The sequence below is a fragment of the Caretta caretta genome, chromosome 11 (assembly GCF_965140235.1).
Source record: "Caretta caretta isolate rCarCar2 chromosome 11, rCarCar1.hap1, whole genome shotgun sequence".
In the NCBI taxonomy this organism is placed as follows: Eukaryota; Metazoa; Chordata; order Testudines; family Cheloniidae; genus Caretta; species Caretta caretta.
The window spans coordinates 40,287,618-40,302,316 of record NC_134216.1 but is presented as its reverse complement, the minus strand read 5'-3'; the positions used below and the strand labels follow the sequence as shown (position 1 = coordinate 40,302,316).

Sequence of the window (14,699 nt, the reverse complement as noted above, 5' to 3'; positions counted from 1 at the left end):
CTCCATCCAATGGTGTCTTCTTTCTCTTGTTTTTCAGTTCCACTTTCTTCCTAGCTTGGTGTCCCCCCTCCCAATTCCCACCCCACAAACTGTTGACAGATATTCCTACAGCTCTCGCCTGTTTGCTTAGTGCTGAGCAATATAAGGCATGTTGCTGAGACCAGTGAAAGGGATTTTGATCAAACCTGTGGAGTACCCCAAAGAGCTGCATGTGGTTAGTACAATAGCAGTTCTTTAATTGATGTTTGTTTTGTGTTCATAGCAATACCCCTGGAGCCTTTCTGTACTGCTGTGATTTTGCGTTGGGAGCAGTGGAGCTAGTAAAGGTATTTCAAGTGTTCACTTAGAAAGTGTGGTGTCATTCAGAAGGCTGCAAGGAGGCCATCCTGGTGAAATGGAGCACAATGGCTTTGACAACTTTGAACTGGAGGTTTTAATACTTCAAAGAACAAAGTCCTTCTCTGCAGAGAGAGGAATGAATACCACCAGTGGGCCTGTCTCTCGCCCTGAGCAAGATCCCAGAACAGAATCCGCTTTGAGAAATGTTTTACAAAACTGAATAATCGAAAAAACATTTCTTGGGTCATGATAAATTGACTAACTACTGCTGTTCTCTCTGTGTTTCTCTTAATCTTTATCATTACAGTCACACTTGTCGTACAATTCAGCCTGGTGTTCTGCCTTTGTTCATGATGTGTGTGATGATTCCTTACCCTACCCTTTTCCAGATGAGATCCTGGATGTCATTCTCCTTGTCTTTGTGCTCTCTGCCATTCATCCTGACAGGTAAATGAAGACTAAAGGGCAAAGCAAATGTGTTAAAGCTCTTTTATCACTAGTGGTATTCAAGAATATCAAAGTGAGATGATGAATCTTGAATTTATTATTTAGTAAGCTACATTATGTATAATGCAGGACATTTTAAATGCTGCTTTCCCCTTTTCCGAATCCAGGAGAGAAGCTGGTCAAACTACTTCATTAGTGAGCCTCCTGTCACCATCAAAATGAAATGAACCTCTTCTTGCAAGACATATACCTATTAAAGGTGACAGTGCTTCAAGAAAGTTACAAATTCAGAAACAGCCTACTAGTCTCCCAGAGGGAAATTATTCTTGGTGATCAAAAACAAATATCCTTGATTTAGCATCTTACAACATGTTGATAAAGACCCAGGCTACTGATTCATTAGTTGCACACAATTGCATAGATATTGGCCTCTTATGAAGAAGATCACTTAGCGTATCTGGCTTGTTTGGATTAGGCAAATTAATCTAATTTGTACTATATTGGGTTGGGAGCTATTAGCTTTATTACTGAAGCAACTCTCAATATCTAAAGAACCAGCTAACACTGACAAATTTTGAAAGAATATTCTTTCCCATGGGAAAAATACAAAAGGGTATATATTATTCACGCTTACTACTCAACTGCTCCTTTAACCAGACTGTACAAAGGGAAATGCATATTCCACATATAATGGTAAGTGTATTGTTTTAAGAACTGCATTAAATATGGCCATCCATGCTCAGCAAACATTAGAACAATACTCACCTGAGTCAGTTGTACATTTGAGGACTGTTTTCTTGCCTGAATGGCTGAGTTATTAATCATTAGCTTTTGCAGAAAGATGATCTTTTCCAGAAAGCATATCTCTCCTTCCTGTTTGTGCAAAAATGAGCATATGAGTCATGTGCAGAAGAGTGTTTTGCTAAGCCTGGGTGCAGATTCCAAACACAATTCAGACAGTAGATTGAAATTTGTGTAAGTGCAGCAATGCAGTGGGGAGGATACCTGGCAAAATATATTTTTATCACACCTTTTGTCCACGGGAGCAATGATAAAATGCTCGCAGACAAAATTTCTGAGGGTGTTTTTCCCAGTAACCCTTAAGAGTACAATTCCCCTCCCCCGCCACCAAGATTAGCCAAATGAATGCTGACATGGGCGTTTATATGTGTATGTGCATACAGATTTCTGTGTGTAGATTTCTATGCAGTATAATCCAGTCTCCAAAAGTTTAAGTACTAAAAGATACTTACTTCATTACAATATCCCCTAGAAATAAAGTCGTTGCATAAAAAAATTATAATCTAGACCCTTGTTGATTTTTATAACAATTGTCTAACAGCTTAAAATATAAGAAATGACAAGGAAAACCAAGAGAATGATACTGCAGAACCTTAAATAAAAACACTTGGGGGCCTGGGAAACGTAAGTTTCTGGGATGTATACATTCTCATTCAGCACCTTTGTTACTTGATGATTTATTAATGTTGTTAGCTATTGTGTTCTCATTTTAACAGTTGCTGTTCTTTTACTTTATAAAGCAACACTCTTCTTTTCTGCTAGCAGCCCCCCTTTTGAAATTGTTGTTCTCAAAAACAAGGTAATTTGGAAGCCATTAACCTTTCTCCATTCCAGGTGGTATTATACTGGGGCAAATTTTCAAAGGGTTCCTACTTCATGTGCATGTAGAATTTGTCAATATCCCCATGTGAGTGCACAGAACACGCATTTTCATGTGCAGAGTTTGTAATTCTGTGCCCACCTATCTGCTCTGAGAACTCTTATGCCCATTTGTACATGCAGCTGCCCCTTTTTTCCTTGGGCAGAAACATGCAAATTTTGTGTATGAACAAAACAGAGGCCCTTTAAATGTTTGTCTTCCTCTATTTCTGAATTTAAGCATGGGATTTCTTTTAAAAGTGCATGTTTTCCTTTTTGGTGGTTTCTCTTAGCTCATAATTCTCCTTTTCTGCTGAGTTAGGGCCTGATCTTGCACCTTCAAAGTCAGTGGGAGAAAGACTGGGTTTCTTGCTAGATTGTGCTTCTAGGGATAGCCTTAAGCAATAGCCAGTGTGTGAGCTGGAGGAGCCCAGGAGGCACTGTACCCAAGAGATACCCCTTGGAGGTGCAGTGCCTCTATGCTCATATCTTGTATTAGAGGACGATGTATCTCACAACAGCTCTTTTCAGGGTGCAACATACTCGCTCCTCCCCCACTTAGCACGCAGCCAGGTCCACTGGCTGGCTGGTAGGAGGAGCAGAGCCATTGCTTCCACACTTTCCATCCATTTGCTTGTGGGATGGAGGGGAGTGTCAGGAATGCAGCTACTGCCCTGCCCCCCTTCCAGGAGCTGTGTTGTGAGAGAGTCTTCTGTGGCCCTGCAGGGATGTAGGCAACCTTACCCCTGTGCAGCTGTGGAAGACCAGGGCACAATTGAGCCCTAAACGATGAGTGTTTTACATTTTAATCTGAGGTTTGCTCAATTTTAAACTCTTATCAGATTACATGCCTTGCAGAACACACAGTCCTTCTAAGAAAAAACGAGGAGTCCTTTTGGCACCTTAGAGATTAACCAATTTATTTGGTGCCACAAGGACTCATAGTTGTTTTTGCTGACACAGACTAACACAGCTACTGCTCTGATCCACCAAAATTTCAGGGCAAGAGGATGCTAGACTTTTCCCCTCTCTGCTTCCTGCCAGCATCTTCAGACAAGTTTCCCCTACCAAATTCCCCTCCATCGACAGATCTCAAACTCTTCCTTTTATTCCCCTGGGATTGGCATTCGTAATCCACTGTGTGTATGGTATAAATACCTAGATAGATAGCTGGATTAGAGAGAGAGCTTCTTGTCTGCTTCCTGCTCCAGAGTCTTTGATCTTCCTTTCCAAGAGAGACAGCCCAATCCACCCTATCCTGGCAGGTAGCCCAACCCATCCTACCTTGGTAGCTGGCTGTTCATTCAGTTGTATGCCATGCAACTGCCTGCTGCTTTACCTGTAACTCACTGCAGGTCCAGGCTTCCTCTGATCATGGGGGATCGGATCTCAAGAATCTTACTTTAATCCATCCTTGATCTTTTGCTAAAGAGGAGGAAAGGACTCATTTCCTCTCCCCCCATTTTATACTATTTAATAAAAGTTCCTTGTGCATTTTTGTGCCTTTGCATCTTTGTAAAAAAAAAAAAAATTGTTCTTCCTACTGAAGCTGTTTGTTAGTGTCTAGCATTTTTTGGTGATTGAAGACAGTCCCTTCTCACTGAGACCTCAGAAACTACATGTTGGACCTAGTGGCGAGAGAAAAGCAGTGTTTGGAGTTACACCAGTGTCACATTTTATTTTCTAAGGATGCAAGGAGTTGTAAGTAGACTGACCAAATTATTGAAACCTGGAGGGATGTTGTTATTTCGAGACTACGGAAGATACGATACATCTCAGCTTCGTTTTAAAAAAGGTATTTCCTAAGAGGCGTTTGTTTAGTATTTATTTTGCACATCTTTTAAAGGGACAGCCAGTCTTTCTATTCACAATTTTTGTCTTTTAGGCCGCTGTTTGTCAGAGAATTTTTATGTACGAGGAGACGGTACCAGAGTTTATTTCTTTACAGAAGGTAAAACAAATTTTAGTTTTATAGAAAAGTTCTGAGTGTCTCTTTAGATGACATGGGGTTCAAAGCCTCTTAAAAAGCCATTTAAGTAATTTTCCTAGCCCTTCAACTCTCCATTTTTCAAAAACATGAAGCTCATTTTTATGGAAGATCTTTTCTTTTACAGCATCAGACTTTGATTCCCTTCCTCAGCTGTGTCATTGAAGCTGAAGTTATCATGCTTCAACTCTCTTAATTTAACAGTAGTTTGAGTGCCTCTTTACCCTGTATAAGTAAGTTACCTCTGCACTAGCATCATTGCTTTGTATCTGTCACTATCTCAGATTAATGAATGACCGCTACAGAGCTGGCAGAGGGAGCATACAATTGTTTTTATGGGACTAGTAAAAAGTTTTTTCCATTTTATTCTTTTTAAATCCCTAGGACTGGGTTGATCAATTTTAGCAAGAAGTAGGTCTATACTGGGATATTAACAGTTTTAACTAATTAGGTACCTTTATGATAATTCTTGGAGTATCCAGGACTATGAGTCATCTGATTACCTCCCTGCCTCCAGTGAGAGGGAGAATTGCTTGTGCTTAACTTTCAGCTCCCTGACACGTCCAGTCTGTTAGCCACCCAAACAATCTCTTCTGGGCTCTGCCAGCCCTAACTTTGCCTTGCAGGTAAACCATAGGTGCACATGAGTCCTTGATCCCCTTTGAAGCATTTCCCTGTAATGTTCAACCCCTTATCCACTGAACACCCATAGTAACACCAGGCCTGCTGTCCCCAAGGAACAGTGTGCACACCATCTTGAATGATTCATAGAATAGAATATAGAATATCCGGGTTGGAAGGGACCTCAGGAGGTCATCTAGTCCAACCCCCTGCTCAAAGCAGGACCAATCCCCAATTTTTGCCCCAGATCCCTAAATGGCCCCCTCAAGGATTGAACTCACAACTCTGGGTTTAGCAGGTCAGTGCTCAAACCACTGAGCTATCCCACCCTCCAACTCAGGATCAGCTCCTTGTACAACACCACAGCACTGAGATATTTATAGTGAAAACAATAAGAAGTTTATTATCAGCAATCAAGATTTAAGAGGTAGTGAGTAAGAATAATAGAAATAGGTGGGTTATATAAAAAAAATCATAATACAATCCACAGAGACTAAATTTAATAGGCTAATCTCCAATCTAAATAAGTTTGTCTCACCCAGATGTCGTTTGCAGTGCTTCAGCCAAGCCTGGTTGTGATCCATTTTCATTAATACATTTGCACTGGTCGATGACTTCCTAGGTGTAGGATAAAGGGTGTCTTCCTTGCCTTCATTTTATATTCCCTAAAGTTCATTGCTTGTACCTCAGAGTCCGGCCAATCCCCACCATAGGTTATTCTCTAGTGCACTGTCTCCCTGCTGACTTCATATCTCCTCTCTGACTTTGTATGTAAATGCCTTCCCTTTTTGTTAACTTATAGTTCTTAATTTGCACACAGACCAGCAGAGACAGGTGAATAAACATCCTTTGTCTGACAGAAACCTGTTTGTCAACTCTGCCTTAATACAGACTTGAGGAACATATTTTTAGTATACACACACAACTCCTTACATAGTATTTGTACATACCTTGCACAACAGTATTAATGACCAGTGTAACCCTGGCTTTCGTTTAAGACCCCACATGATATTCTTTGGTGAACCAGAATGTTCATACCATAATCGGAATATTCCTGTAACTCCCTTGCCAGTTGGCACTGAGGCGTTTATGGGTCATAACCTTCAACCTACTTTTGATAGCATCTGCAATTTTACGCAGGTATAACTCTGACTTTCATGGTGCTAACTCCTGGTGCCCTAACAAGGGCATGAGATCCAAAATCAGATCTCTTAAGGAAATAGCATTACGCAGCTAAACGGTGGTTCTTAGGAGCTGATTGTGTTCCCATGACCTATACATAGAGCAGTCTCAGTGTGTGGATCTTCCCCCTCCCACGGGTCTGTGGACATGCAAGTTTTACTACGTTTTGAGACCTCTGAAGAGTCTCACCTCTAATGCTTCCTTAAAGATCCTTCCTACTGTGAAAGATATGTTTGAAAATATCTTTGAAGTAAAAATGCTGGGACAGATAATGGACTGTTGATTTACTTCTGGCAGATCCTGACTGTCTCTGGCAGGTATCTCTGGCTTGAGTAGAATCACCCACAGCTCTGTGAATGACTGTTGGCCTCTTGGGGTTATTAGCAACCAGCAAAACCTGGCAGAGGAGGACTGGCCCTACACCCAGCAGCCAAGGATTTGGGGAACGCAAAGGGGAGTTTTATGCTGCCTATACCTCCCTGGCCTGCACTGTGTGCAGTACAGCCGGAGCCAAGGGTCTGGCCTGACAGCTGTGTAATATGAGACTGGGGAAGTGAGTAGGAGGGATTAAGATATTAGCTATGGTGCGGCGGGGAGGAGGTGGGGAGGATGTAGGGGGAACCCTAACATGCCATGAGATCTCTTAATCGTTAGCAGAAAATGAGGAGTGCCTACTGTGGTAAATTCGGGCTCCATTTATACAGCTTATGAAATCTGGTTGCTATTGTGAACTTGTGTTATTAAAAACTGCTGGGTCATGAGTGCCTGTATGTATGTGGATCCACCATTACTGACAGGTCCTGTAGCGGGTACACATGAGAGAATAACACTGGGGAATATTTAATGTTAATGATGGCACTTTGACCACACAGAGGCTATTCTAAAAAGCAGCTGCATCCTTAGAAAACCGGTTTTAGCTTCACCCCTTGAAGGTAGGAGCAGTGAAAAATTACCTAAAGGACAGAACAAAAGAAGTGGGGGTTGGGGCGGGATTTAAATAGCAAGCCACACAGGAACAGAGAGGTCCAGATAGGAAAAGAAAGCATGAGATAGGAGGGAGCAAAGTCACCCAGCATGTAGCAGCCTCATGGGGGCAGTGGAGCCTGCCCACTTTTCTGAGCCCAGATGGCCCCAAGGACTCTGGACAGCCCAAGGGACTCTAACTGCAGCCCCAAGAATGCCCTGTAGTGGGAAGGAAATTGCGGCAGGGTGTGTGGTGTTCATTGTTTTGTATGAGTTGTATTCTCTTGTTTTCTATGTGATTAAGTATAAAAGAGTATTAATGTGTTAGACTCTGTGCAAAGTGTGTGCTTGTGTTAACTGCTTTACAACTGCTGTATGCCCTTGAGGGAGTTAAACTGTTATCAGAAGCTTCAGACCTTTAAGGTGGAGTTCACAGGATGGGGTTCTAGGCTGCAGGTCTGTGCTCTGAGGCTTCATCTATACTACAGTACACACCACTGCCTGTGGCATGTAGCAACCTGCCTCAGCAAAAAGCAAGCTGCGCCCGCACTGCGGTGTGTAGCTACGAGTCTCAATGAGAGGCTGTGGCAGAGAGGAGGCAGCAGGTAAAACTCTCTGCTGTCAGAGCCCTTCACTGCATCAAGGAAAGGCTCTGTCGGGGGGAGGCAATGGGAAAAGGTTCTGTCAGAGCTTTTCCTCCCTTCTGAAGTCTTTCTCTACTGTGGGGAAGGCTCCAGCAGCGGGGGACTGGCGGAGCCTTTCATGGCGGTGAGGCCTTTCCCTGCGGCCTCCCCCCTGCGAGAACCTTTCCTCACCTCATGGAAGAGACTCTGGGAGAGGGCAAAGGTTCCAGCAGCAGGGAGCTGGTAGAGCCTTTCCCCGCCTCCTTTCCCTGCCAGAGCCTTTCTCCATTGGTGGAGTCTCTTCCTGCAGAGTGGAAAGGCTCCAGCTGTGGGACATCACATTGCTCAAAATGGCAGTGTAGCTGGAGAGGCAGGGCTTGGGTGAATAGAGAGCATAAGTGTCTTTTCTCCACTTGTCTACACTGGGCCTCTCTGGCTAAGCTGCTGTTTAAAAAAAATGAGGAGTACTTGTGGCACCTTAGAGACTAACAAATTTATTTGGGCATAAGCTTTTGTGGGCTAAAACCCACTTCATCAGATGCATGCAGTGGAACATATAGTAGGAAGATAGATATACACAGAGAACATGAAAAAATGGGTGTTGCCATACCAACTGTAACGAGACCAATTAATTAAGGTAGGCTATTATCAGCAGGAAAAACAACAACAACCTTTTGTAGTGATAATCGGGATGGCCCATTTCAAACAGTTGATAAGAAGGTGTGAGTAACAGTGAAGGGGGGAAATTAGCATGAGAAATAGTTTTTACTTTGTGTAATGATCCATCCACTCCCAGTCTTTATTCAAGCCTAATTTAATGGTGTCCTGTTTGCAAATTAATTCCAATTCTGCAGTTTCTCGTTGGAGTCTGTTTTTGAAGTTTTTTTGTTGAAGAATTGCAACTTTTAGGTCTGTAATCGAGTGACCAAAGAGACTGAAGTGTTCTCTGACTGGTTTTTGAATGTTGTAATTCTTGACGTCTGATTTGTGTCCATTTATTCTTTTGCGTAGAAATTGTCCAGTTTGGCCAATGTACATGGCAGAGGGGCATTGTTAACACTTGATGGCATATATCACATTGGTAGATGTGCAGGTGAACAACCCTCTTAAATACCTATTCAAGGGACACCATCATAGGACCTAATTACATCAGCCACACCATAAGAGGCTCATTTTATACAGTAGTTTATTGTGAAAACCAAGGGGTACGTCTACATTGCAATAAAAGACCTGCAGCATGGCTGCGGCTGGCCCATGTCATCTGACTCAAGCTTGTGGGGCTCGGGCTGTGGGGCTCTGAGACCCCATGAGAGGATTGTCAGAGCCCACGCTCCAGCCTGAGCCCAAATGTCTACTGTGCGATTTTTAGCCCTGCTGCCCAAGCCCCTGAGCCCTAGTTAATTGACCCAGGCTCTGGGAATTGGTGTTTTTTGTTGCAGTGTAGACATATCCAGAATTATCAAAATGTTGTATATTTGCCATCCTCAAATCCTGTGTAACTTAGAGCTCTGAAGAAAGGTTGTTATAAACTATGAGCAATATGATCTGGACCCCAGGTGTGAGATTTTATACCATATTATAACTCAGTGATGCCATAAAGGTGGTCTCTTTTACAGAAGGATTTCTCATGGACTGTTCTAGCTCTGGGTTATCAGATGATAAAGCAGAGCTGATTCCAGCTCTGATGAACTATGTGTTAAATTGGTAAAATCTTTAACTGACTGTATCAGTTTGTTTTATAATTATAGTAATTCTACTTCTCATTTGTGGAACAGATGAAGTCCACAACATGTTTACCCTGGCTGGGTTAGTTGAAGTGCAGAATCTAGTTGATCGACGATTACAAGTCAACAGGAAGAAAAAAGTGAAAATGCAGCGAGTTTGGATACAAGGCAAGTTTCAAAAACCATTTCAGCCACCTCAGAATAGCCGCCAATCGGCACCCTCATAGCTAAATATATAGTATTCCCCAGAGACCAAAACAAGTGAGTGCACATATATTTCCTGTGGATCCTGTGTTAACTGCTGAAAAGGCAGGAAAAATGTTGAACTGAAAGCGTTTTCTTAAAAAAAGTGTACTTTTTTGTTGTTAAGGAGTGATGTGGGAAAATGTCTCTTGTCTTGCTTGTATACATAATAAAATGGCTGTGCATTAACCTATTCATATCTCAATGACCTCTTATTATTTGGTTTGAATAGTTGAACAATAATATTAATTTTGTGTCTGGGAGCATTGTGCTGGGAGATTTGTGTTAATTTATGAGGTGGTGAATGACTGTGTGCTCCAGTGAAAGGCCATGTCTGTTTGGGGTTCTTATGTATGCTGGTTGTGAGTGGTTGTGTTGATTTGTATTTGTTGGGGCTGTACTGGAGATTTGTGTTGATTTTTGCAGGTGGCAGTTAGGCACACAGGTGTGGCATTTGGGCGAAGTAATCCACCATCTGTGTGGTCTCCCTCATACAACCAAAAAGAAAAGGAGTACTTGTGGCGCCTTAGAGACTCACCAATTTATTTGAGCATGAGCTTTCGTGAGCTACAGCTCACTTCATCCACGGTATGCATCCGATGAAGTGAGCTGTAGCTCACGAAAGCTCATGCTCAAATAAATTGGTTAGTCTCTAAGGTGCCACAAGTACTCCTGTTCTTTTTGCGAATACAGACTAACACGGCTGTTACTCTGAAACCCTCATACAACCAGTTAGGTTGTTGCATGTAAATTAGCTGTAGAGTAAGAATGGTGACTGGTTGAATTACCTCTGATATCACACTGGTTTAGGACTCTTGGCATGGCATAGACCAGGGGTGGGCAAACTTTTTGGCCCGAGGGCCACATCGGGGTATGAAACTGTATGGAGGGCTGGATAGGGAAGGCTGTGCCTCCCCAAACAGCCTGGCCCCTGCCCCCTAGCCGACCTCTCCCACTTCCCACCCCCTGACTGCCCCCCTCAGAACTCTCTACGCATCCAACCCCGCCCCCCTATCTTTGTCCCCTGACTGCCCCTGCCCGGGACCCCACCCCTAACTGTCCCCCCGGGACTCTCCCCATCCAACCCCCCCTCCCCCCCACTCCCTGTCCCCTGACAGCCCCGACCCCTATCCACACCCCTGCCCCTGACAGGCCCCCCCCCTGCCCCTGACAGGCCCCTGACAGGGATTCCCACGCCTATCCAACCCCCCGTTCCCTGTCCCTACCCCCCCCAAAACCTCTAACTATAAGGATAGTTAAGCACTGGAACAGGCAATTTAATGGGGCTATGGAGTCCCTGTCCTTGGAAACTTTTAAGAATAGGTTAGACACATGTATGCCAGGGTTGGTCTAGGTATACCTAATCCTGCCTCAGTGTAGGGTGATGGACTACATGAGCCTCTTGAAGTCCTTTCAAGCCCTACATTTCTGTGATTTCTTCCATTATGGTAGATGTGAAATGTCCCTAATTTGTCTAAATATTTTTATGTTACACTTTTAATGTATTCTGTCCAGGTAAGTTATTTTAAATATGTGACATAGGTCTGAGCTTTCCCCTCCCTCTCACAGCATATAGCATGGCAGAAGGTAGGAAATAATGCCCATTGCATCTTAATCTCTTCCATTCTTCTCAGTGCCAAAATGAAGTCTTTAAAACTTTTTATCTATCAAGAGCATTTTAACTTGCAGGAGTTATAGATGGAAAAAACCTTACTAGATCATCCAAACCATTTTCCTTCCCATTCATCTAAAATGTGCTTTTGTTTAAATTTCTAGACCCTTGTTAGGGCCTGGGGTAGATTACAGAAACATAAATCCTTGTTTTCTACATTCACACAGAAGAATTTTATGGACTTGATCCTGTATTCCTGATAAACATGTAGCTCCTGCGGAAGTCAGTGGGAATTTTGTGTGCACTATGCCTGCAATGTCTGGCACTAAATCATTTATCCACCATTGAGACTTAGCCACATGTAGGTTGAAAAATGGTAGCTCTATTACTGCACAGATATGCTACACCACTGTTCAGGACAAGAAGTGAAGAATATCACTTTTATTGTGAACTGTAATGGGGATCTTCAGGAGACCGAATGTAATTACCCCCAATTGAAATTTAACTAGGACACAGGGAGGGTAACATCCCTACCACTGCAAAAAGTGTTGTGAGATCTTTCCTGACCACAGCTGGTCAGCACCTCAGGACACCTCATGCAAAAGACAAATTGGTTAAAAAATGCAACAAATCAACACAATATAATATTGGCATAATCCATCTAACTGTATAATATGTTGTTTTGGCTGGGCAAGTTTATTGATCTTATTCGTGGAGGGATGAGCAGTCCACTGTATTAGTATATGATATTGTTTTGTTTAAAAATATTAATGTAATTTTTAATTGTTGCAAGGGCATCCAGAGCATGGGAAAGTGCCTTTTGGTTGAATGATTAACAGTGAAATAAACAAAATTATCTAATAATCTTTAAAATTTAGATTTATAATAAAATGTACTTTAAAACAATATTTTTCCACTTTAAAGGATGACAGATCATGTGCTCTAAATTAAAACTATAATCAGTAATTTAGTATCTAATCCTTATGCATTCATCTTTCAAACTCAGCAGGAGTCTCATGGTGACAAAACACTATGTGTCCCGTTTCAGAGGTTTTCCAGCTTGCCTCCCTCTGATATTTTAGGTTCAGTCTGCTAAGGACAAATATTCAACAGACTCCTTCTAAGTGTTCCATTAACATCTTTGAACGAGAGATGGATTGGCTCTGCATCACACGTCCTGTTAATATTAGTTTACTAGTCTGTAGTGCAGAAAAGTCTTTTCCATGTGTCTTCAGACGTATCCAGCTCTAATGTAATCCTTACCAATATATCATATTAATTCAGAAGATATCATCAACTCCAAAATATCTGCTATAATTTGTTGCCTTATAAATATCTTGGATATGTTAATGACACATTTGTGTAGTTTCAAAACAAGAAATATTAAACTTTTTTTGTTGATTGCTTTTAAAATACAGAATAACACCAAAAAGCCTAAAGGTAACTGCAGGTCATAATCAACAGGATCATAAGTCAGATAAAAATAGAATAACTGTAATGTATATAATATATGTAAAGCTCCTTAGGTGGTGATCTGAAAATCACACAAGAAAGGAATGTCAAAAATGAGACAGCCCTCCATTTATGTGGGTGGAGCAGAGCATATTGCAGCCAAAATTGCTTATTTCTCCTGGTCTGAATCAGAAACAGCTCAGAAACAGCTGAAGGTTGCAAAATAGAGAAACCCATTGTGTGATGTATTATCACAATAGCGTAATGTAAACAACAGTAAAGTCAGTATAATAGATGCATCCAGGATATCGTATCATTATTCACAGAAGAGAGACGGGTTTCTGAGCCCTCACCCAATGTCTTAGAATCCAGACACAAAGCAATATGATCTTCACTGTAGGGAGATGCAAATAAGTTCCACAGAGCACACAAACATTTCACGTGGTTTTAAAAAGAAAAAACACCCTGAGAGGCAGGTGCTTTTCAAAGCGAGTCCATGAGATATGACCACTTGAACTAGTATTTAAAGCAATAGACACCAATCCTTCCAGTCTTAGTCACTTAACATTCAGTGACAGAGGGCAAGAAGCAGGTGAGTGAATAACCAAACATCAGTGATATTTTAAAATGGTTTTGAACATATATAACTTTGAATGCCATCCAGCCCGTGGAGTCCCCAAGGTCTCTTCTTTCTCCCTTTTGATTTTTGTCTGACAGGTAAGCATGGTACAGTCTTAGCATCATAGTTTTTCTGTCAGATATTAACTACAAAACTAAGAAAAATTATTGTCTTCTAAAATGGCAAAATCAGTATTCACCGGCTTAGCGGGAGAGGTGAAGTTTTGAAGTAAAAGAATCTTTATTACTCTTGGAAGTGTTAAGGACCAGCTTACTTTTAAGAAAATCAGATAAGCCTCACAGATAAAAAGCAGTAAGGGATCCCAAGTTAGGTCCTGATCCTGCATACCTTGTACATTTAAAGCTCCCATTGATATCAGATGTTATGTTCTAAAGTAAAGTAGCTCTTTGTTTTTCATTCAAGTCAGCAATATCTAATCTAAGGCATGATTCAGGCCTGTAACTAAACTGCACTGTAAATCAAGTCAGAGATTAAAGCTTCACTGTGTTCCTCCAGTCCCTAAATTTGGCTATGGGTTTTAGGCTATTGTACAATCTGCATAGTTTAGGAAAGAGTAAACATAAATACACATCTGCTGATACATTATATTAACTTTCTACACTATATTACTAATTCTATGCATGGCTGAAACAAAAAGCATTTTCAGTTGTGGAAGTTCCTACGTGATGATGGTGGTGATCATCGTTAAACTCCAGAGGATGTTACAGTCTTATTTTTATGTGGGTAACATGGATTTTCCATAGGCTCAGATTAACAAAAACTCATTCACTCTGATTTAGATTGATATGCTGATAATGGATATAGGATCTGTGTGTGTGTGTGTGTGTGTGTACGTATATGTGTATATATATATATATGTTTCTAGTTTTAACAAATATATGGCACCAGATGAAACAAAAACTTGCCTTTTCGACATGATTGACCAGTTGAATTCTCTTGAGGCCTGGAACAATACAGGCTTCACTTATTGGCTGTTTCTGCTCCATGCATTGCAGTTAGAGTGCTGAATGGTGGCGGTTTCAGAAGCCATAGGATAGGCTAGTAAGTATAGGACTGTGGTTACTCCAATGGCAAAACAAATGATCAGAGTAATCTGAAATGTTATAAAAATTAATAAGGGGAGGAATGGAAGAAGTATGGCTGTCAATTAATTGCAGTTAACTCACGCAATTAACTAAAAAAAAAATTAATCGCAATTAATTGCACT

General features: G+C 41.5%; 1 protein-coding gene across 5 annotated transcripts in view; it reads left to right on the top strand.

Moving 5' to 3' along the window:
• The window catches only part of METTL8 (methyltransferase 8, tRNA N3-cytidine), a 43,907-nt gene extending 33,926 nt beyond the window's left edge, over nucleotides 1–9,981 (top strand). For 4 of the 5 annotated variants that reach the window (XM_048868581.2, XM_048868578.2, XM_048868579.2 and 1 more), the window contains 5 exons: nucleotides 263–326; nucleotides 647–786; nucleotides 4,134–4,240; nucleotides 4,331–4,396; nucleotides 9,597–9,981. In XM_048868581.2, coding sequence (XP_048724538.1) covers nucleotides 263–326; nucleotides 647–786; nucleotides 4,134–4,240; nucleotides 4,331–4,396; nucleotides 9,597–9,772 — 553 coding nt within the window. In that variant the 3' untranslated portion in view covers nucleotides 9,773–9,981. The remainder of the gene's footprint in view (nucleotides 1–262; nucleotides 327–646; nucleotides 787–4,133; nucleotides 4,241–4,330; nucleotides 4,397–9,596) is intronic. The other variant, XM_048868583.2, reaches the window with a different exon arrangement.
• The last annotated feature ends 4,718 nt before the right edge of the window (nucleotides 9,982–14,699 follow it).